Source organism: Lycium barbarum, chromosome 2, assembly GCF_019175385.1.
Source record: "Lycium barbarum isolate Lr01 chromosome 2, ASM1917538v2, whole genome shotgun sequence".
Classification (NCBI taxonomy): Eukaryota; Viridiplantae; Streptophyta; class Magnoliopsida; order Solanales; family Solanaceae; genus Lycium; species Lycium barbarum.
Window position 1 is genome coordinate 43937604 of NC_083338.1, and position 24754 is coordinate 43962357.

Sequence of the window (24754 nt, forward strand, 5' to 3'; positions counted from 1 at the left end):
ATGAAGGAGGGGTCCTTATATTAATTCATGAAATCAGTCCCGACCGAGATGTACGGTGCGATTGACGGAGCGTCGATTGGATCGACAGAGCGTCGATCTAGGCGTCGAAGTCGTTAAATTTCCAGTGAGCAATCTGTCATTTCCTTTCATTCAACGGTGAGAAGGACGGTTCGTCGAACTGATCGACGGAGTGTCAACCTGTTCGTTGAATGGTCTTCGCTCCTGCTAAAATTTACGACATAATCGACGGAGCGTCGACTCGTTCGACGGTACAAAGAACGACTGTCGAACCCCCCTTTCGCAAAACTGCGGTGAAGGTTCATTTAACGGACCTTCCTCCCTTGCCTTTAACTTCTTTGGAATCTTAATTAGGATTATTAAGTATCCCTTCTTACTTGTATGGACATCATGTTCACCTTAACTTTCATTTGTCCCTTCGCCGCTCAGCAACCCAAAGTTCCGAGGTATAACAAAATCCCTGAGCTGAGATAAAGTTGTATCTCGCTCTACTGCATCTGATCCTGGATTTACAACTTGTAAACTTTGGATTCCTGGATCCATGATAGCATACTCATCTTTTTTATCTGGATCCTTCTCTTTGTCTGGACCTTTTCTATTACTTAGAACTTCTGCGTCACCTTTCTCAACATTTGCAGGCTCAACAATAATTAAAGGATTGTCAGGTGCCATATTAGTAGAAACTGAACAATTTGGTTCAGTGCATCTTTCTACATCTTCCTCAATTGTTCCTTTCTTACATGTCGAATTCTAAAAAATTATCATCTCTGAACCACCAACTGCTTCAAATTCTTGAGCAATGCTAGTATTGAGAGCATTATCTTGAGAGTCATCTACTTGCAGCTGCTCCAATGATTTTCATGTACTGACAATATCTTTACCATTGGTTGATATCTTTCCAAAGGAAGCTTCCACCCATGCTTTTGCAGATTCATTTGCCTTCTCCTGTGATGATGCCTGTACTTGTTGATTGTTACTTTTATTAGAAATCTCTGTTGAATCAGCTTCTACCTCTATTGATTTCTTTGTTGCTTGTTCACCAAGTAGCTTCTCAACTTGACATGCATCACCCTTGTCATCAATATTCTTCAAGCCATCAGCCTGCCCTTCCTCACTCTTATCCTCCTTGTTCATTAGAACATCAAACATATTAGCAGTAGCCACCTCCTTATTAGAGACTTTATCCTTACATTGAGAATTATCGACTTTATGTTGATCTTCCTTAGCTTTCCATCCTTGTACAGGCTTATTGTATCCACCCCTATATCTTCTCTTCTGATTCTTCTTCTCCTCATGTTTGCTTCTAGCAGCAACATTATCCTTTTCAGGACTAGGGATTTTGCTACTTTTCTCCACTTTTCCTTCAGCCTTAGCAGCAGAAACCTTTTTTGTTTGACTTTCTTTTGCAGTCACACCTTGTTCCTTCTCAGGTTCCTGTTCTTCTTCTTTGGGATACAGTTCAGGATGAATAATGAAACAATCATTCTTCATGCCAATATTAATTCTCTGAGGGAAATCACTAAGCAGATCAACTTCAACCTTTACCCTTGCACATCTTGGTCTGGTTTGATTTTTTGTGGCCATGTCAACTTGTAATGGCTTACCTACTACTAAAGCCAATGAAAAAACTGCTTCCTTAAAATAATAGTTTGGTGGCAGATAAGGAAAAGAAATCCACGCAATTGCTATTCTAGTTTCTTCATCAGGATCAAACCATGGATCCCACTTCAATGTTCGCATAGGATACCACCAGTTCATGTGATTAATATAGAATGCTGGCTTCGACAATAGGTTAACATAATCTTCTACCTAAGTTGTACTATTATATCCCGTATTTTATACGTTCGGATATTTCAAGGTAGTCGTGACGAAGTTAAGGGAATGACCATTTTCAAAATTTATTCTAATATATAAGCTGTTGTGAATAATATTTACGAACATGGGTAGTATGGAAATAGTGAGAAAGGTTAAGGGTAAAAAGAGGAATTCGCAAAATGGTTCATTGAAATAATGCGGAAGAACAGGGGCAAAACGGGAATTTCACACAAGGATCAGAGATAAAGATTATATTATTTGAGTATGAGAATGTATATACATGGCATTTGGAGAGCGTAGGAAGTAAATCGGTTAACGTGATCACTCGATGATAGCCCTCGTAACCATAAGCCAAGGTGGGTCCCACTCATCGGGACTTTATAAAAGACATATAAAGAGATATATGAGTAGTACATGTGAAGTTGAGCAAGTCCTAAGAAGGACCCATAAGCCAAAAATGAGTGTAAGCCCTCCAAAAGGACGATTTAAGAAAACGTTTCCGGATGACCTGACTTGGAGGGGCAAAAACGGCATTATACGTTTGGAATTTGGGAAAACCCCTAGAAATAAAAGTTGTAGATAATTGAATTAGCTTTCCAACGGTAGGTTGTGGACCCTCACACGGTGTCGGAATCATAAGTTATGGCCATTTTAAGAGAGATACCTTAAACTGCCAAAAAAATAATAAAGAGAACCGCGGGTCCCACGTGGGGAGGTCGGTGAAACCGACTTAGGGGTGCTATAAATACCCCATAAATCCCATTTTTTCAGCAAGATTAGTATTCCAAAAGTCCTAGAAGCCTCTCAAAATTTCTCCCAAATATTATAGTTTGAAAAATCAAGAATTTAACAAGATTTCGCCAAACTAGTCCGTGAAAGGTGATTGTTCTTCCTTCTACTCAAGTGTGGCGTTGAAGAAAATTTATGTGGTTGAGTTTCTTCAAGTATAAGGTATTTTATTCATCCCATATCTTGTGTTGAGTTTATTTTAAGGTCTAGCAAGCTTTAAAAACGAAAATAGTTATGGAGAAGGGTCATAAAGTGTTGTGTTGAAGCTATTGTGTTTATGGGCTGATTTGGTATGACAAGGAAAGAGTTGATTTTACTTAGTGTTCTAGTTGTTGTTGTTGTTGTTATGAATTATGTGACGATTGAAATGGATGAAACTTATGAAGTTGTGTGTGTGCTTGGTGTAGTGGCCGAATAGTGGCCATTTGTGTAGAAGAGATGAACAAACTTTATTTAGTACTTTCCTTGTGGTTGTTGTAAAATTTATGGTAAAGAATGAAGGTTTAATGACGTATGTTGAAGTTGTAATGGTTGCGGGCTGTTTTGAAAATTAATATGACTTTAACATAGACTCTTATGAAAATGATGTTGTTAATGGGTGAAAGGTATGGTTATTGTTGAAATGTAAAGGGATGGATGAAAATGCGCGAAAATATGTAAGAAGTGGTTATGGTCAAATAATAGACGTTTTGGTAAGTTAATGTAAATTGATGTCATTTGACATTCTAGTAGTCGTCGTTACGGATTATGCGATGAAGAATGAAGGTTGTTGTCGAGGTTAGCATACATGAATGATGAAGATATGCATGGTTGTTGTTGAATTGGAAGGTTTTGGGTAAAGTAATATGTTGATTAAGTCGTTGAAAGATTATGTGAATCGAATTGAATTGAATTGAATTGAATTGAATCGGATTGAAATGAATATTGAAATGTGGCTACAAAAATTGTTGGTATCGTTGTTGGTTTGGCCGAGTTCCATTCTCGGATTGTTGTTGCTAAATTTGGCCGAGTTAGAATCTCGGGGGTGGTGTATTTATAGGGGAAATGCTGCCGAAATTCCGGCAGAATATAAATGAATATGCTTGAAAGGTTAAGGCAAGTATATGACAAAAGATCTAATGAATGTGTGAACTCTCTTGAATGTAGATTAACAAGTTGGACGAATAAGCGTAGCTAGTAAGGCGCGACGCAGGTATGTTAAGGCTAAGCCCTTTCTTTCTATGGCATGAATCCTATGATGTAGTCTTATAAATGTTCCCCATAACGTCCTTGTTTTCAAAAGCTAGAAGTTATGAATTCAAAACATGATTTCCTTTCCAAAAGTTATAAATGTTTTCCAAAATATATATTTTTCTCCAAAATCCAAGTTTTACGATTTTGAAAGTTTTTATAACTAAAACAACGTCTACGAAGTTATGATGACAATAATGAAGCCAGACATGAGAAAGTGTCTATGACGAATATGCCAAGGATATGTTCTTACCATGAATACGACGATATGAAATGTTAAGCTACTTTTGGATAATGACTACTTTGAAGGTTTTAAAGTATATGAAGTAATATGTTATGATCCTGTTTTATGTTTTCCCGAGATAATGTTCTTCATTGATAGTCTCGCCTTATAATTATTCCTTCAAGGCGTGACATGACGACCATGATGATTCCATAATACAAGCGGAGGTTACCGACCTTACGTCACTCCGATAGACACATGACTTTCCTTGGGCTCTCATGCATGCTATATATGTATATGGGAGGGGGGAAGGGATACATGTATATGGGGATATGGGGAAGGGACACATGTTTCATCGCCACCTGGTCAGCTAGCATTATCATCCCGGACGCAGGATGCCCGGACGCGGGATATATGGGCGAGCCGACATATTTCGGCGCAATGTGAGCGAGCCGACTTGTTCGGTGCTATGATATGATATGACCCGATAAGCATGCATGGTTTCCGCCCTAAGTGGCATTCATTTGTACAGGTATCTCAATCAGCCTATGATACGCTATATGACTCCCTATGATATGATATGATATGATACGACAGGATACGATATAATATGATATGACATGATATGATATGATACGACAGGATACGATATGATATGATATAACATGATATGATATGATACGACATGATATGCTATGATATGACACGATATGATACGATATGACATGATATGATATGACACGATATGATATGACATGATATGTTCCATACGAGATGCCATATGATTCTTTTGTGATTATCTCCACTGGTACCTCTCCTGGTATTGTCGTTCATGCCTTACATACTCAGTACATTGCTCGTACTGACCCCTTTTCTTCGGGGGCTGCGTTTCATGCCGCGCAGGTACACCCAGATGAGCTGAAGCCATTATAGAAGATGTTCCAGCGAAGTTGGCGAGCTCCACTTGGCCCTGGAGTGTAGCCGAATCAGCGTGCTATACTATGATGTTTTGTTCTATGTTAGAGACTTTGCAGACAGAGTCGTGGGTATAGAGTGTCAGCTTTGTAGACGGCTTCGCCCGTCGATATGTTATTATGTTTCACGTCACGGGTCCCATATGATGATAGACTTTACTTATAAAAAGAAAAAAAAATATTGAGATCTTACTATGTATTTTATTCTGAATTGATTCTAGAGTTTATATATGTAATACGAGTCAGCGGGTTCGCTCGGCTCCAAGTATGGGATCGGGTGCCCATCACACCCTAGTAAGATCGGGGTGTGACATGTACGAAGTAAAACATATATATTCCTCAATAAACTAATAGGACATTCTCCTTTCAATTCACATTGCTTTGGAATAAGTTTTCTAAGTTCTTTAATATCAGGCCAACTGTAGGAAAACTTTCCAACGATAGCATATTTTAGATTTTCACGTAAAATCATCTGCTCTATCTCTTCTTCATCCCACAAAACCCTAGTCTCTCCATGCAAATATGTAACAGGTTTTTGAGGTATGGTAGGCATAGTAGTTTTATGTTGCGGGGGTTTAGGGTATTAGCATAATTTAGTTATAACTTAACATTATAATTTATAGCTTTAAAGCATTTAAGTTTATTTAGAAATGACTAGTTTTTTAACTTGCAGCCACCATAGATAGGTTGTTTTCGATAGAACCTCGACTCAAAGGCGTGAAATCAAAGTAGGATAAAAAAGCAAATAACGACAGCATAATAGTAAGATGAACAAAGAAAATGAAGAATAATATACTTCGTAAATACTAACTAATACTACTAAATATGTAGAAGATAAATAGAGGAGACTAGCCCCATACCTCTTCCAAATAAAAATATAGCAACAGTCAGCTGCATGTTACACTTCTACCATAATCCTAGACCTTCATACCTTCCTATCTAGGGTCATGTCCTCAGTAAGCTGAAGTTGTGCTCTGTCATTCTAACCACCTCCCTCTAGTTCTTCTTTGGCCTACCTCTACCTTTCCTAAAACTTGTTATAGCGAAACAATCACACCTCCTTACTAGTGCATCTGTACTTCCCTATTCATATGCCCAAGCCATCTCAGCATCACTTCTCTCATATTTTCTACAATGGAGACCACTCCCACCTTTTCCAATATAACTTGTTTCTTAAACTCATCTCTCTTAGTGTGCCCACGCATCCATCTGAGCATCCTCATCTCTGCTACCTTTATCTTCTATACGTGAGCATTCTTGACTGGCCAGCACTCTGCCCTCCCATACAATAAAGTAGGTCTAACTCCCACTTTGTGGAATTTACCTTCAAGCCTCAGTGACACATTCTTATCACATGGCACCACAGATGCGAGCCTCCATTTCACCCAACCCCCTCCAACACGATGTGCAACATCATCGTCAATCTTCATGCTTCCTTGGATTATAGACCCAAGATACTTGAAACTTCCTTTCTTAGGTATGAATTGTGCATCGATATTCACCTCTACCTTTGTTTCAAGCGTTACGTCACTAAACTTACACGCTATGTTCTCTGGTTTAATCTTACTAAACCTAAGACCTTTAGATACTAGGGTCTATTTGCAAACATCCATACTATCGTTAACTCCACAGCGCGTCTCGTCGATCAATACTATGTCATGTGAAAATACCACCGCACCTCCCCTTGAATATGTCGCACCAATTCATCCATCACTGAGGAAAACAAAAATGGACTAAGGGTTGATCCCTAGTGCAACCCCATCATGACTAAAAAGTGTTCAAAGTCACCTTCTACTCTTCTTATCCGGCTCCCTCATACATGTCCTTCATTACCCAAATGTAAGCTACATTTACACCTCTAGACTCTAAACATTTCCATAGGACTTCCCTAAGTACTTTATCATATGCCCTTTCAAGGTCGATGAACACCATGTGTAAGTCGGTCTTTCTATGCCTGCACTGCTCCAACAATCTCCTTACAAGATGAATGTCTTATGTAGTCAATCACTCTGGTGTGAATCCTAATTGGTTCTCAGAGATAGACAGACTCTTCCTCAGCCTCACGTCAACCACAAGCTCTAAAGCATTCATAATGTGGTTTAGTAGCTTTTTACCCCTATAGTTGGTGCAATTTTAAATAACACTCTTGTTCTTGTACTACAGAATCATTGCAACATCCATAATGAATAATAAAAATTACTCCCTCCGTTTGAATTTGTGTGAACCTTTTCGCAGTACGAGTGTCAAACTTTATAACTTTGACCTTAAATTATGGCGTAGACTTTCAAGTTTGTAAACATAAAATTTATATATTTAGGAACTACATTAAAAGTACTATAAGTCATGATAATTTATAATTCAAATAATTTAGAAAAAATGTAAGGAAACGTGATCAAAGAACCATCTCGTAGACTCTCCAAATAATAAAGGGTTCACATAAATTGAAACAAAGGAATAATAAGTTTGGTCCAAAATTAACTTTCAGTCAACAGAGTAACGGTGAACCGCATAACATGTGACCTACTTATACACAAAGCTTCGACCCATGAAACACAATACCTTTGATTCTCCCAAGTTTCACGAAGCATGCTACTTTTCCTTCAATTCCATGCTCAACTTTTCTAATCTTTTTTTTTTCATCTTCTCAATCAATGTTAACATATGATTACAAAACCAGTTGGTTGCAGAAAATGTGGCCAATCTTATGAGATAGATTCGGTCTAGTTCAATAACAAAGATGGAGAATCAGACTTATCTGAAGAATTTTACTGGAAATGGAGAATGAGAACACTTCATAAAAAGGCCTAATTTGAAGAAGAAGACACTGATTGTGGTAGGCCTAATTTTGGAAGCCCTGTTTTCCAGAATCAAAATTAGTGAGTCTGATAGGGATGACAGTGTTCTTTTTTCCTTTTCTTTTCTGTTTCAGATTAAAAATTCACGTGCTATGCATCCTGGTTTTTCTGCACCGTTAGTTTCACAAGGAAAATCTAACTTTTCCTGGTCATTTTAGAAAGCATCAAGAATGTGCTTTGTTAACCGAAATACATTAAAGTATGCTTTCCGTTAAAAATTGGTCCACCTCTACATATTTTTCTTTTTTACTAGATTAATGATAACTTGAATATAGCTAATATACTTTTTTTCTTCAAAAATACCTCGTATACTTCATCGTCTATAGTCTGTACTGCTTTATTTGATGTGTCCTCCTAGTATGCAGCTACATTCAGAAGATAGCAATGGTCAGTTTGAAATTGTCTTGGGATACACTGAAACTGGTAGAGCAGCAAATAACCTAACAATTACACATGAAGTAATCAAAGGAGTTGCAAGGAAACATGGGCTACTAACAAGTTTTATACCAAAGTAGGTAGCACAATATTTTCCCGCGCATTTTCCTGTCTTATAAAATAAAAGCATTTTTTTTTTTTAAAAAAAAGGCCTTTAAAAAGATGGTTGAAAACCCAAATGCCCATCTTTGACTATTTAATAATATAGCCAAACTTTTTATCTTCCTCTAAATCTTTCCTCAAATTATTGAAACCAAATAAGGCAAGAAGTGTTTAAAAATGTTTCCTTCTCAATGAAGGACATATTTGCTTCTCTCAAATATTTCTTTCAAACACTAACTATTCTAACATGTTCTACTTGCCAAGCATGAACATCACACTCGAGACTTTTCGCAAGTAGAAGATACACTTATGCTATTACGTGTTGTGTGTGCAAGCAAGCACAACTCCAACATGGTCAGCACAACGCCGACATGGTCTTCCTGTAGACATCCTTCAGTAAAATGAATAAAACTATTTTTTGGAATGTACAAAAAAACAAAATCCTTAAACCATTGGAAACTAGGGTTTCTGACTATAATTTCACTCCAGAAATCATTGACTATAATATTTTTAATTTTAGGCCATGTTCACTAGCCATAATCCCTAACCCCTTGTATTATCTTCCATCTTTTCTTTTTCCAAAGTTCCCATTTGACTCTTAAACACTTCCATTTCATTCTGAATTTATTTGTAACACATATTTCAACCTTCCAGCACATAAAACTAATTGTTCCTCATCAATTTGGAAGACGTGGAACATATAACAGAAGTAAAACTTAGCAAAGATCATACAGATGTAACAACTTTATCGTCTGGCCTTGTTTTGTAGGTATTATTACGACATGTTGGGTCTGGATCGCATGTACACATCAGTTTGTCTAAGAATGGAGAAAATGTTTTTATTGCATCTGGTGAACCGAATAGGTATGGGATGTCCATAATCGGAGAACCATTCATGCTGGGGTGTTAGATCATCTTCGTTCCATATGTGTATTTACGATGCCTATCTCTAATAGGTAAAGATATTATTTATAACTCTTAATGTACTGCCTCGGTTGTTTCACTAGTTTATGCTTTCTCCGGAGTACTGTTAATTCTTCCAAATGAGCACCATCTTCTTTATTGAACAATGGCATAGATTTAACTAATTGCAACTACAAGCTGGAGACTAGTTAGTTATGAATAAACTTCTAGTGATTAAAGAATTCTTTATGAAAATTTAGTAGTTTTATCTTTTAACCCTATGTTTTAAATTGTGAACGGTTTTTTATTCCTCAATATTTGGTTTATCTAAGCACATTGTATATATTCATGTCTTTTCTGTTCCCATGAAATTAATTTCAAACGAACTTCTATATCCTTTGAGGTGAGGTAAAATATGTTATTTTCATATATTTGGTTAAGCATCAATTCGCTACATTTCATTCCGGGATCTACTGACACACCTATTTTATTAAAGATTAAAGTCTCTTATTTTAATTCTATTCTTATTAAGACTGCAAGATGTACAGTTGCGAGCGGTTAATGTCTAAGTCACGGAATTCATCATTCATTTGTTGGGGGGTAGAATGCAAAGAGTTAACTGTAAGAGCTTGTTGCCCTCCTGGAGCTCCAGATGGTGTAGTAACCAATTTTGAAATTAAAACACTTGATGGATCTACAAACCCACACCTGGGTCTTGCTTCTATAATTATTGCTGGCATCGATGGATTGCGAAGAAAATTACCAATTCAGAAACCAGTAGGTGAGCTACATCGTCTGATTCTTACACTTTCACGAATAAGTTTTGCTCTGCCGTTTTTTGTGTTCTCGGATCACCAAAATATGTCTATCAGGTATTTGGCTACTTTTTTTTTCTTGCTATACCTTCTTACTCATTATCCTCTTTTATAGCTGAGACATGCATTTGTTGACTTTTACCTTTATTTGCTTCTTAAACAGAGCTAGAGTCTTATGTCTTCGATTGGAACAACGATAATATAAAAGTACCAGGGTCCCTTAGATGCTCTATTATCCATATGGATTCAAATGAATAGTTTAAAGACATGTTGGGTGAGAAATATATGCTCACGAGAGAAGGAGTTGTCGGCGTACGTTTGCTTTCTTTATGCTATCAGTTTGATAGAGTTTCTACCGTAGGTAATGTTCCACCAATACTTGAAATATTCTAAGAATGATTTCTTGCAGGATGAGATCGGACACAACCTATGTGGTGGAGAGGAAAAATATGCGCACATTGTATTCAATTATTAGGTTTTGGCGTATGTATCTATCTATATGATCACGGGTATTTATTGGTTTGATTTTCTTTGTTGTATCCTTTTTCTCGCCTACTCATCTCATGGACTAGTTTGATTAAGCATGACAGTAATTTTACAGTCTGTGATTGTTCCCTCGGTAATTTTAGTCTCTCACTTCTATTTAACTTTGTTTCATGTTTCTTATCGATATTTGTTGGTAAGATATTAATCTTATATATATATATATATATATATATATATATATATATATATATCATGATTACAAGAGATGGACTAATCTTTCTAAAAAATATTACTCATACTCCAGTACAAGCTCATAAAACTGAAACTCGAATCAGACGTAAGAAGATCTCTACTCCAGACCAAATAAACCTGCAAAAGAAAGAAGAGAATTGTTGTAAGGATTGTCAAGACAACAATACATGCTGTAAAAGCAAAAGAGAAATAAAGAATTTAATTCTAGAAAAAAAAAATACTAGACGACGATAATCTAATAGGACAAAATTATACTTTAATAGACATAGAAACAGAATTATATAATTTTAAAATAGGGATAGAAAGGATAGGAGTAATAAAAAACCAAAACTATTTAGATAATATAATAAGAATACTAGATGAGATAGAAATTATAGGAGAAAAACCTTTAAAACATTGGAAAAATAATAAAATTGTATGTAAATTAGACATTTTTTTATGTGTTTAAATTATGCAGTGCAATAGAATCAAAACTCATTCCCGAATCGTCGTCATTTGGGTCTTGTGGATCTTGAAATGCACTATTATGGAAATTTACCATATCTCCTTCTTCTGAACTATGGACTGGATACATCCTTGGATTTGGAGATAATTCTGGACTAGGGTTCTTGATTATATGCTTGTCTTGTTCTGCCTTTGTTTGGAAAAAACTTTCCAAAGTCTCTTTAACTATACTTTCTATGTTGTCATTTTTTTTTTTTCATTTTTGCAAGTATGCTTTTCTTGGTAGAAGTAGCTCCTTGCGTCAGTGTCTTTAGTAGTCTTCGTCTTGTCTGGAGAGATGGACATCCCTCATCTTCACTTTTTGGCAAAGTGACAGCCATCAACGGATTTGATGAGTTTTTACCGGCTAACGTTTGAACCGGACTAGCTGTATCTTTATCCGATACAGTGGATCTATTTGCATTCATTGGGGAATGCACACTCGTCTCATCCATTTTTGTCTGAGATGGAGAACTATGGGATTGTACTAATTCGAACTTAACTGCTTGTAGTCTTTGTTCCAACAGTCTTGCTTGTTCCAAGAGTTTCATTTTTTCTTGGATGTGTATCTCTTTCTGCTGGTTAAGTCTTCTGACGGTCTCAGTCATAGTAGAGCAGTGATCGCAAAAAATCACCTTGTCTGTGTCTTTTTGTATATTGTACTGAGGGGTTCTATCTGGATTTTGTCTGAGTGCTGGAGAAATATAATAGTTTGGACTCAACACTCCTCTAGCATAGTCTAATGCCTCAGTGAAATCATTAAAGCCTTTAAAAAGAGGTTTTCTTATATCTTTAATGATACCAAACTTAAGAGGGGGTAGTAAATTTTTCAAAAAGTTCTTTCAATAAGAAAAGTTCAAAGGACAAAGCAGGAAATTAATGTTGTTTTCAAATAAATTTTTAACAATCCTACTCGGTACTTCCTCACTCCTATATTTCTTCTTATCATGTAGTTATATTTATTAATTTTCTGTCTATCTCCCAAATTTTTCATTTTTTTTTATGAACATTAAAAAATAAACATTAACTTTTTATTTTTAATTTTTTTTTATCTTAATCTGGACTTTGTCCAGTCACGAATCTTGTTATACTGTTCATCTCTTTCTCTTAACCTTTGTTCTTAATAACAATCTTCTTTAACCACACCCGGTAATCACGGCCAACATCGTCCTTTATCATTTGGACATTAAAACGGCCTCTTTAAAACCTAGGAATTACAGGTTAATCCATCGAGGTTATTAAGAAGTTAAGGGAATAACCATATACTAAGAATAACAAATTCATGATGATAAGGAAGTAATTACTTAAACATAATAATCACAAAATAATTTACATAATAGGGAGATTAGTACAGAAAACATAGTAAATAAACTTACATGGTTTGAAGAAGGAGAGAGGTTTCCCTTTCGGGGAACCTCAAAAAACTACTTTACACTAGGGGGTAGTTATTAAAAACATAATACTAATTTACAATAGGAGTTTATATTACACAAGTTTTTGACTGGGCAAGGGATTGGAGTATTTGATGAAAGAGAAGGGGAATATGGAAGTTTTCTAGAGAGAAGTGGTTGGTGCTCTTGTTGGTGATGATTTTGCTTCTCCACAAATGCTGCTATTTATAGGCGTCTAGCGGACTTTAACTCCAAATTTCAAAATGCTGAAGAATCTTTTGAATTCAGCTGGGTGCTATTTTGGGCCCCATCATCACATGAACCTTTTCAAAAGAAAACTTTATTTACTTGTCTGTTAGCTGATCTGTCCATTTACTGTGGCTGCTTTATTTAAAGTTACTTTTAATAAAGCTCTCTTTTTCTGCAAATCTCTTCTAGTCGTTGCTTTTGTTCAACGAATCTTTCAGCCGTTTGTCTTATCATAACTATTTCCTCCACTACTCTTGTCTGGTTATTTCCCTTACACACACACACACACACACATATATATATATGTGTGTGTGTGTGTGTGTGTGTGTGTATATATATATATATATATAGAGAGAGAGAGAGAGAGAGATCTATATATCTATCTATCTATCTATCTATCTATCTATCTATCTATCTATCTATCTATCTATATATATATATATATATATATATATTTATGTGTCTAAATTATGCAGTGCAATAGAATCAAAACTCATTCCCGAATCGTCGTCGTTTGGGTCTTGTGAATCTTGAAATGCACTATTCTGAAAATTTACCATATCTCCTTCTTCTGAACTATGGACTGGAGACATCCTTGGACTTGGAGATAATTCTGGACTAGGGTTCTTGATTATATGCTTGTCTTGTTCGGCCTTTGTTTGGAAAAAATCTTTCCAAAGTCTCTTTAACTATACTTTCTATGTTGTCATTTTTTTTCTTTTTTGCAAGTATTCTTTTCTTGGTAGAAGTAGCTCCTTGCGTCAGTGTCTTTGGTAGTCTTCGTCTTGTCTGGAGAGATGGACATCCCTCATCTTCACTTTTTGGCAAAGTGACAGCTATCAACGGATTTGATGAGTCTTTACCGGCTACCATTTGAACCGGACTAGCTGTATCTTTATCCGATACAGTGGATCTATTTGCATTCATTGGGGAATGCACACCCGTCTCATCCATTTTTTTTCTGAGATGGAGAACTATGGGATTGTACTAATTCGAACTTAACTGCTTGTAGTCTTTGTTCCAACAGTCTTGCTTGTTCCAAGATTTTCATTTTTTCTTGGATGAGTGTCTCTTTCTGCTGGTTAAGTCTTCTACCGGTCTCAGTCATAGTAGAGCAGTGATCGCAAAAAATCACCTTGTCTGTGTCTTTTTGTATATTGTACTGAGGGGTTCTATCTGGATTTTGTCTGAGTGCTGGAGAAATATAATAGTTTGGACCCAACACTCCTCTAGCATAGTCTAATGCCTCAGTGAAATCATTAAAGCCTTTAAAAAGAGGTTTTCTTATATCTTTAATAGAATCTAAAACTTCTATCTAGGTCTGGAAAATACCATTAGTTCTACCATGGATTACAACATAAAATTTAAATTTCTTATCTAGATTTTTGTCTGCATAATACTGACAAAGTGCATTTAGAGTGGCTACGAAATGACTAGAGTCTTTTTTGTTATGTGATATCCATAAATTGTCTACTAAACATGTTTGTTGTTTGTCTATTACATATTCTGGTAATACTTTAAAAGTTAAATTAGATGGCGGAAAAAATACTAAATTATTGGTTCCAAAATGTATTTTTTCTAAGGCGTTTTTGTGTAATGCATATGTAGGTCTAAAATGAAGATTACCTAGTACCTTTTGTCTATAATTGTCTCGGGTTGAGGCTATGCCTTTTCCCTTGTCTATTGTTTGAGAACTTGATGGTCTCATGCTGTTCAAATAGAAAATCAGTTAGATGTGATTTTTAACCTACTTAATTGGTCTGCTAGGTTATTATCTTTTCCTTTTATATGTTCGAATGTTAAATTATAAATTGAAATATATCCATAAAGTTTAACCATCTTTGTCTACTACTACTTTTATCATTAATTTTTTGATATAATTTTACTATCGCTTCACAGTCTGTTCTTACCAATATTTCTTGTTTATTTAGAATATATAGTCTAAAACTATTTAAGCCATATATTACAGCTAAAATTTCGGCGTCTATACTACTCATATGTCCTTTTTCTCGGTACTTACCACTTTGATAAGCACATATCTTTTCTTCACTTTTATTGCTATATTTATTTAGTTTTGCCTTTAATACTGCTCCCCATCCCTCGAAGCTTCCATCTGTTTCTATAATTAAATAGTCTATTTCTAGGGGCATATTTAAGTCTGAAATATTTTTTTTCTTTAATTTTTTGTACTAATCTGATATCTTCTGTGTTAAAGTGTTTTTGACCATTTAATCCCGTTTTTGAATACAATGGCCCTGCTATTTTTCCTAAGTCTTTTATAAAACTTCTAGCATAATTTACTATTCCTAAGAATTTTTGTAATTCTTTAACATTATCTAGTTTATCTGGCATTTCTAAGGCCTTTTTAGCTATATGAGGTTGCAATTTTACTTTGCCATCTCCTAGCACTACTCCTAAAAAGTTTATATGGTTTTTACATAATTCCATCTTTTTCTTGCTAATTGTTATTCAAATTAAAACAGACTCATCAGACTCAGAAGCAGAAGAATTAGTTAATGAGATAGGATTAGAAAAACTAGATCTAGAACTAATTCAAATGGATAATTTAGCAAATATATCAGAAGACTGTAGTCACGACTTCGAAAGAAATAAAGGTTTAGATAGTAATGCATGTTTCTCTTGTAAATGGTTTCCTAGTAGAGATAAAAGAGCAAAATGCAAAAATTGTTTTATAGAAGGATGTATCATGTGTATAGAAAAAGAATTTAAGACAAATATACACAAAGAAGGAAGACGTAAAAAAATAGAAGACCCTACTATTAGTATAAGAATAATGACATTAGAAACTAGAATGAACGAATTAGAAACCAAGTTATATAAATTAGAAAAAAGGAAAAGAAAAAGAAGCAGATAGCGAAGATGAAAAAATACATTTATCTAATATACAACCACTAAGAACAATACCGGAAGATTCAACAGCTGAACTAATGAGTATAGAAGACCATTGAGCCCTAGTATGTAATGAAGATAAAAAATTAGGAACGATAAATATACTTGCAAGAATTAAAATAGATGACTATAAAATAGAGACATTAGCATTAGTAGATTCGGGATGTACTAAATGTATAATAAATAAACGAATAGTTCCACCAAATTTAATAAAAGTTCTAGACAAACCAGTTGCAGCCATGCAAATGGATGGAACTCATAATACATATAAACATTATGTTCATAAGGCATACATTAGCTTTATCAACACTTGTTCAGAATTTTATAAACCTAGTTATAAAATGGATAAAATATGGGTAAGAGACTTGAATATAAATATAGACTTTGTCATTGGGTTAGACTTTATGTTACATAACAATGGAAGTTGCATGACTACAAGAGATGGAGTAATCTTTCTAAAAAATATTACTCATACTCCAGTACAAGCTCATAAAACTGAAACGAGAATCAGACATAAGAAGATCTCTACTCCAGACCAAATAAACCTGCAAAATAAAGAAGAGAGTTGTTGTAAGGATTTTCAAGACAACAATACAGGTTGTAAAAGCAAAAGAGAAATAAAGAATTTGATTCTAGAAGAAGAAGAAATACTAGACGACGATAATCTAATAGGAAAAAATTATACTTTAATAGACATAGAAACAGAATTATATAATTTTAAAACAGGGATAGAAAGGATAGGAGTAATAAAAAACCAAAACGATTTAGATAATATAATAAGAATACAAGATGAGATAGAAATTATAGGATAAAAACCTTTAAAACATTGAAAAAATAATAAAATTGTATGTGAATTAGACATAATAAATCCAGAATATATAATTAAAACAACCTCAATAGAAGCAACTAACCAAGATGTGAAAGACTTTAAAGTACAAATAAAAGAATTATTAAATTTAGGAGTAATAAGAAGATGTACTTCTAAACATAGATCTGCCACATTTATGGTAAGAAATCATAGTGAAATAGTAAGAGGAAAAGCTAGAATGGTAATAAATTACAAAAGACTTAATGATAACACCAGAACAGATGGATATAAATTACCAGACAAAACAGAACTAATAAATAGAATACAAAGTAAAAAGATCTTTAGTAAATTTGATTGTAAATCAGGATATTGGTAGGTACGAATGCATGAAGAAAGTATAGAATGGACTGCTTTTACCTGTCCTGAAGGACATTCGAATGGTTAGTAATGTCAATCGGATTAAAGACAGCTCCACCAATTTTTCAAAGAAAAATGGATAGTATATTTGGAGACTATAAAAGATTTGTCCTAGTATATGTAGATGATATATTAGTATTTAGTAAAGACATGAAAGAACATTTAGGACACCTACAGACAGTATTTAGATTATTCGTAGAAAATGGAATAATAATTAGCAAGAAAAAGATGAAATTATGTAAAAACTATATAAACGTTTTAGGAGTAGTGCTAGGAGATGGCAAAGTAAAATTGCAACCTCATATAGCTAAAAAGGCCTTAGAAATGCCAGATAAACTAGATAATGTTAAAGAATTACAAAAATTCTTAGGAATAGTAAATTATGCTAGAAGTTTTATAAAAGATGTAGGAAAAATAGCAGGGCCATTGTATTAAAAAACGGGATCAAATGGTCAAAAACACTTTAACACAGAAGATACTAGGACAAATCTTTTATAGTCTCCAAATATACTATCCGCTTTTATCCCTCATCTTCACTTTCTTTTATGTGTCTAAATTATGCAGTACAATAGAATCAAAACTCATTCCCGAATCGTCGTCGTTTGGGTCTTGTGAATCTTGAAATGCACTATTCTAGAAATTTACCATATCTCCTTCTCCTGAACTATGGACTGGAGATATTCTTTTCTTGATCTAATTGGAAGAAGGTCCATTTTTGTGTTTTTTTAGTTATTTTGACTTTTTCGTTTTGAGGTGTTATTTCTACCTCTTTTAATTGGTCTATTAATTCTTCAACTTCTTTATTTTTAGAGGTCTCTTTATTTTTCTCTTGTTGTTGTTCACTTAACAACCGAACGCGCTCACTTATTAATTCTAACCTTGGTACTATTATTTCTATTTTCTTTATTATTTATAATATTAATGAAATTATAGTAATATTTTGTTGTAGTGTTATTTGATTTGATTTAGCGTTAGGTATATAATATTTATAGTCTGTTGGTAAAGGTATAAACTTTTCTATTAATTTTGAGGCTTCTTCTTGAGCTAAGGTTGGTCTACTCATGAAAGAGTGATTTCTTTTAGTTCTTCTACTGTCTTTTTTAATTCTTTGATATCACTAGTTAGAACTTCTACCTGTTGCGTTATTTTAGAGACTATCTGGGTTGTCTTTAGTTCTATCCACTTTGTCAGTATTTTACAGACAAAAATATAGATAAGAAATTTAAATTTTATGTTGTAATTCATGGTAGAATTAATGGTATTTTCCAGAACTGGATAGAAGTTTCAGATTCTATTAAAGATATAAGAAAACCTCTTTTTAAAGGCTTTAATGATTTCACTGAGGCATTAGACTATGCTAGAGGAGTATTGGGTCCAAACTATTATATTTCACCAGCTCTCAGAAAAAATCCAGATAGAACCCCTCAGTACAATATACAAAAAGACACAGACAAGGTGATTTTTTGCGATCACTGCTCTACTATGACTGAGACCGGTAGAAGACTTAACCAGCAGAAAGAGACACTCATCCAAGAAAAAATGAAACTCTTGGAACAAGCAAGACTGTTGGAACAAAGACTACAAGCAGTTAAGTTCGAATTAGTACAATCCCAGAGTTCTCCATCTTAGACAAAAATGGATGAGATGGGTGTGCATTCCCCAATGAATGCAAATAGATCCACTGTATCGGATAAAGATACAGCTAGTCCGGTTCAAACGGTAGCCGATAAAGACTCATCAAATCCGTTGATGGCTGTCACTTTGCCAAAAAGTGAAGATGAGGGATGTCCATCTCTCCAGATAAGATGAAGACTACCAAAGACACTGACGCAAGGAGCTACTTCTACCCAGAAAAGCATACTTGCAAAAAAGAAAAAAAATGACAACATAGAAAGTATAGTTAAAGAGACTTTGGAAAGATTTTTCCAAACAAAGGCAGAACAAGACAAGCATATAATCAAGAACCCTAGTCCAGAATTATCTCCAAGTCCAAGGATGTCTCCAGTCCATAGTTCAGAAGAAGGAGATATGGTAAATTTCTAGAATAGTGCATTTCAAGATTCACAAGACCCAAACGACGACGATTCAGGAATGAGTTTTGATTCTATTGCAATGCATAATTTAGACATATATATATATATATATATATATATATATATATATATATATATATATATATATATATATATATATATATATATATATGTGTGTGTGTGTGTGTGTGTGTGTGTGTGTTTGTGTGTGGGCGCGTAAAGGAAATAATCAGACAAGAGTAGTGGAGGAAATAGTTATGATAAGACAAAAGGATGAAAGATTCGTTGAACAAAAGCAACGGCTAGAAGACATTTGCAAAAAAAAAGAGCTTTATTAAAAGTAACTTTAAATAAAGCAGCCACAGTAAATGGCAGTTAACAGACAAGTAAATAAAGTTTTCTTTTGAAAAAGTTCACGTGATGATGGGGCCAAAAGAGCACCCAGCTGAACTCAAAAGATTCTTCAGCATTTTGAAATCCGGAGTTAAAGTCCGCCAGACACCTATAAATAGCAGCATTTGTGGAGAAGCAAAATCATCACCAATAAGAGCACCAACCACCTCTCTCTAGAAAACTTCCATATTCCCCTTCTCTTTCATCAAATACTCTAATCCCTTGCCCAGTCAAAAACCTGTGTAATATAAACTCCTATTGTAAATTAGTATTAAGTTTTTAATAACTACCCCCTAGTGTGAAGTAGTTTTTTGGGGTTCCCCGAAAGGGAAACCTCTCTCCTTCTTCAAACCATGTAAGTTTATTTACTATATTTTCTGTACTAATCTCCCTATTATGTAAATTATTTTGTGATTATTATGTTTAAGTAATTACTTCCTTATCATCATGAATTTGTTATTCTTAGTATATGGTTATTCTCTTAACTTCTTAATAACCTCGATGGATTAACCTGTAAATTCCTAGGTTTTAAAGAGGCCGTTTTAATGTCCAAATGATAAAGGACGATGTTGGCCGTGGTTACCGAGGTGTGGTTAAAGAAGACTGTTATTAAGAACAAAGGTTAAGAGAAGGAGATGAGCAGTATAAAAAGATTCGTGACTGGACAAAGTTCAGATTAAGATAAAAAAAATTAAAAATAAAAAGTTACTGTTCATTTTTTACTGTTCATAAAAAAAACAAAAAATTTGGGAGATAGAAAGAAAATTAATAAATATAACTACATGATAAGAAGAAATATAGGAGTGAGGAAGTACCGAGTAGGATTGTTAAAAATTTATTTGAAAACAACATTAATTTCCTGCTTTGTCCTTTGAACTTTTCTTGTTGAAAGAACTTTTTGAAAAATTTACTACCCCCTCTTAAGTTTGGTATCAGAGCGAGAAGATTTTTGGAACCTAAGACTCATCTAAGACTATATGAGAAGACCTTTATCTGCTAGAAGAAGAAAGGAAGCACCTGTACCTACTATTAGCCCAGAGTTAATGAGACAACACCATTTTGCTAAACATATAAGTTTTCACTATCGCATGATCTACATTACTCAAAAAAGACTAGTAAACCCTAGAAGCTCAAGAAAGTTCCTTATCGAACACATTAACTATTTAGACACAACTTATAGAGAAAAACTGAATAATAATACAACAATATTAAGTTTTCGAAATAATCTCATTTGGGAAATCCATTTTACCAACGACGCAATATTTAGAACTGAAGATTATATTAGACAGCTAGAACAAAAAGTAAACTTTATGCCTTTAGGTTAATAGATGCAAGATCATTATTTAGAAGTCAAACAAGAATTAAATAACCTATACCCAGAATATATTAAATTAAGTAGTACCAAAGAAAACTAGTTAAGATTACAAGAACTAATAGATATAATATCAGGATTAAAATATAAGTTATTAGGATATATAAAATCTAGAAAGACCGCAAAGAACTAAAAGCGATTTACACCATATTAATTGTATGAGAACACTACCCTTTGTTAGACAAATAGCCATCAATCATTGGTATTTATATAGAGATATAGAAAAAAGAAGAGAATATAGACAAGTAGAAAAAGCCTTAAGTTCATATTTAGAAATAATAAATTCAGAAACATTATCATCACTAATAAACAATAGACTCTTACAAAGTCAGATTAACGAAGAGAAAATCTCTGCTATAACGTGAGAATTACAAGGTATAAGAGAAGATATAGAAAGAGTTACAACTAGTATAGAGTACCAGAAGAAAGTTTGTAAAATAAAGATTCTGTTAGGGTAATAAATAAAGCTAGAAAAATAGATACATTAAAAAATCAAGAATACTTAGACTTAAGAATATACCCAGAAAAGAAATATAGAGCATTAAAAGATCATAGTATTATAAAGTGTAATTTCAGTAATGGAGATCATATATTATATAGTGAAGACAAACAGTTAAACACATTAATAGATTTAGTCATAAAGTTTAGTGAAAAAATACCAGAAAATAATAAAGACATTACTAGAATATTAGAGGTGGTAGAAGCATCCCAGACTAAGTAAAAGAAAACTTTCGAAAAATTAGAACAAAATCTCGATTACTTAAAAACTCAAGAATTAGAATTAGAAAAGAAAGTCCAGACTCTAGGTAACAAATTTAATCTAGAAAAATTACCTACAAAGACGGAAATAGAAAAGTTAGTTAGAGTAATTACAGAAAATCAAAAGAGATAGAACTAAAGACAACCCAGATAGTCTCTAAAATAACGCAATAGGTAGAAGTTCTAACTAGTGATATCAAAGAATTGAAAAAGACAGTAGAAGAACTAAAAGAAATCAATCTTTCATGAGTAGACCAACCTTAGCTCAAGAAGAAGCCTCAAAATTAATAGAAAAGTCTATACCTTTACCAACAGACTATAAAGATTATATACCTAACGCTAAATCGGATCAAATAACACTACAACAAAATATTACTATAATTTCATTAATATTAGAAATAATAAAGAAAATAGAAATAATAGTACCAAGGCTAGAATTAATAAGTGAGTGTGTTCGGTTGTTAAGTGAACAACAAAAAGAGAAAAATAAAGAGACCTCTAAAAATAAAGGAGTTGAAGAATTAATAGACCAATTAAAAAAGGTAGAAATAACACCTCAAAACGAAAAAGTCAAAATAACTAGAAAAGCACAATAATGGACCTTCTTCCAATTAGATCAAGAAAAGAAGGAGGATCAGAATGGCAAGAAAGACCAAGAGTAAGTTTTTCAGATACTAGAATAGGTAATAATTTCTTATCAAGAATTTTAAGTAGAAGAACACCAGAGGCCGATTCTGGAAATATTGGGGTTTCTGTTCGAGAAGTTGTTGAATCGTCTATTATGGAAGAAGTAAAACGACGTCAGTTCGAGGATCCTATTCTGGTACAGTACAGAGATGCGTCCCTTGATAAGGAAAAGACCCATTTGAAATTTCACCTGACGGGGTATTATTATATGGAGGCCGGATATGTGTACCTGACGTTGCAGGGCTGCGGCGACAGATTATGGGAGAGGCACATTATGCTCGGTATTCTGTTCATCCCGGATCAACAAAAATGTACCATGATCTTAAATTTTTATATTGGTGGGATGATATGAAAAGAGATATTGCAGAGTTCGTTGCTCAGTGCCCAAATTGCCAACAGGTTAAAATTGAGCATCAGAAGCCCGGTGGATTGTTACAGGAAATGGAAATTCCAGCTTGGAAATGGGAAATAATTAATATGGATTTCATTACAGGTTTTCCGCGCACTTCTCGGAAGTATGATTATATATGGGTTATTGTTGATAGGCTGACAAAGTCAGCCCATTTTCTTCCGGTCAGGACCACTTATTCGGCTGAGGATTATGCCCGTTTATATATTAAAGAGATAGTAAGACTTCACGGAGTTCCTATATCTATTATAACCGACAGGGGTGCCCAGTTTACGGCTAACTTCTGGAGGTCGTTTCAGGACGGGTTAGGGACTCAGGTGAGTATTAGTACAACATTCCATCCTCAGTCTGACGGACAGGCCGAGCGTCCTATTCAGACGCTGGAAGATATGCTACGGGCCTGTGTTATTGATTTCAGAGGTAGTTGGGATGATCATTTGCCGCTTATTGAATTTTCTTATAATAATAGTTATCATTCCAGCATTCAGATGGCGCCTTATGAAGCCTTATATGGCAGAAAATACAGATCTCTGATTGGTTGGTTCGATGTGGGTGAAACAAAATTGGTTGGTCCAGATATGATTCAGCAAGCAGTCGATAAGGTGAAACTCATTCGGGAGCGGTTGTTAGCAGCCCAGAGTCGACATAAATCATATGCAGATAAACGACGTCGACCGTTAGAGTTCCAGATTGGTGACTGGGTATTTCTAAAAGTGTCACCTATGAAAGGTATAATGAGATTCGGCAGAAAAGGAAAGCTCAGTCCGCTGTATATTGGGCCTTATCAGATTGTTCGAAAAATAGGCGAGGTCGCCTACGAGTTAGACTTACCATCTGATCTGGAGTGAATCTTCGGACATCGGCCTTTTCACAATATCTTAAGTAAAAGAGTTTATTAAATATCAGTTTCGCTCAGTCAAAGATACCGGATCATCACTAGGTATCGGCCATGCATGAATATGAGAGAATGCGTGCAATGCATATGTCAACAATCAACAATCAGGTTTAATATCACAAGTACCACAACAAGGTATGCCAACAACGCATCACATCACAATCAGCAATGGTTATGCTAACATATATCAAGTCAAGTACCAACAGTGGGTACGCCAACATATATCTATAACTCAAGTACCAACGGTGGGTACGCCAACATATATCTATAACTCAAGTACCAACGGTGGATACGCTATCATATATTGAGCACAAATACAAAAAACGATATATCAATTCTATTCCAATCAAAACGACACAAGAATTTGGTATCTACCAACTACATATGGCGTCAAGCCAACATAGTTAACAACCAATCACACATAACGGGGTGGCTAGTCCCAGCACACATTAGGGCCCAACCTAAGGCAATATCCATCCCAACTTCATACCCAAAGATTTACATGTTGTCTCTGACATTATTATCTAAATATGTGATTCACTATACGAAGTGTCACTAAAAGTAAACCATAACCTACCTGGACTGCCGAACCGCAACACCAACAAGTCACTCTTTTTCTTGGCCCTTCCTCTGAAGCTCAGAACCAAAGTAGTCTAAGCATAATCAAATTCTATATTAGAAATCATGAAGAATGACACTATGATTGCTATGATGCCAACTAGGTCCATTTTAACCCTAGAAATTGGAGAAACCGGCCCACAAGGGCAAAACGGGAAATTCGCGGGCAAAATACCAAATTAAGTACTAGGTGATCATAACCCAATAACTAATTGTTGATTTAACTCAAGAATTGGCCCAAATCTAATTTCAAGTAAAACCCCCAAAATTGGGTATAAACCCTAAGTCTCCAAATCTGAAATTCGATGTTAAAGTGGAAGATACATGATTACTAAGCTTAGATTCATCAAACTTTAGCATCAACATCATTAATTTATCATATATGAATCTAAGTAAAAGTCTCCCAAAACCTTCTTCCAAATTCCATATCTAA

General features: G+C 34.5%; 1 protein-coding gene across 1 annotated transcript; it reads left to right on the plus strand.

Moving 5' to 3' along the window:
• Positions 1-1957: 1957 nt before the first annotated feature.
• Positions 1958-10359, plus strand: LOC132628520 (uncharacterized). The gene is made up of 6 exons (XM_060344300.1): positions 1958-1984; positions 7979-8052; positions 8263-8362; positions 9211-9305; positions 9893-10216; positions 10323-10359. Exons 1-6 carry the CDS (start codon positions 1958-1960, stop codon positions 10357-10359), a joined length of 657 nt encoding a protein of 218 aa, XP_060200283.1.
• Positions 10360-24754: the final 14395 nt, after the last annotated feature.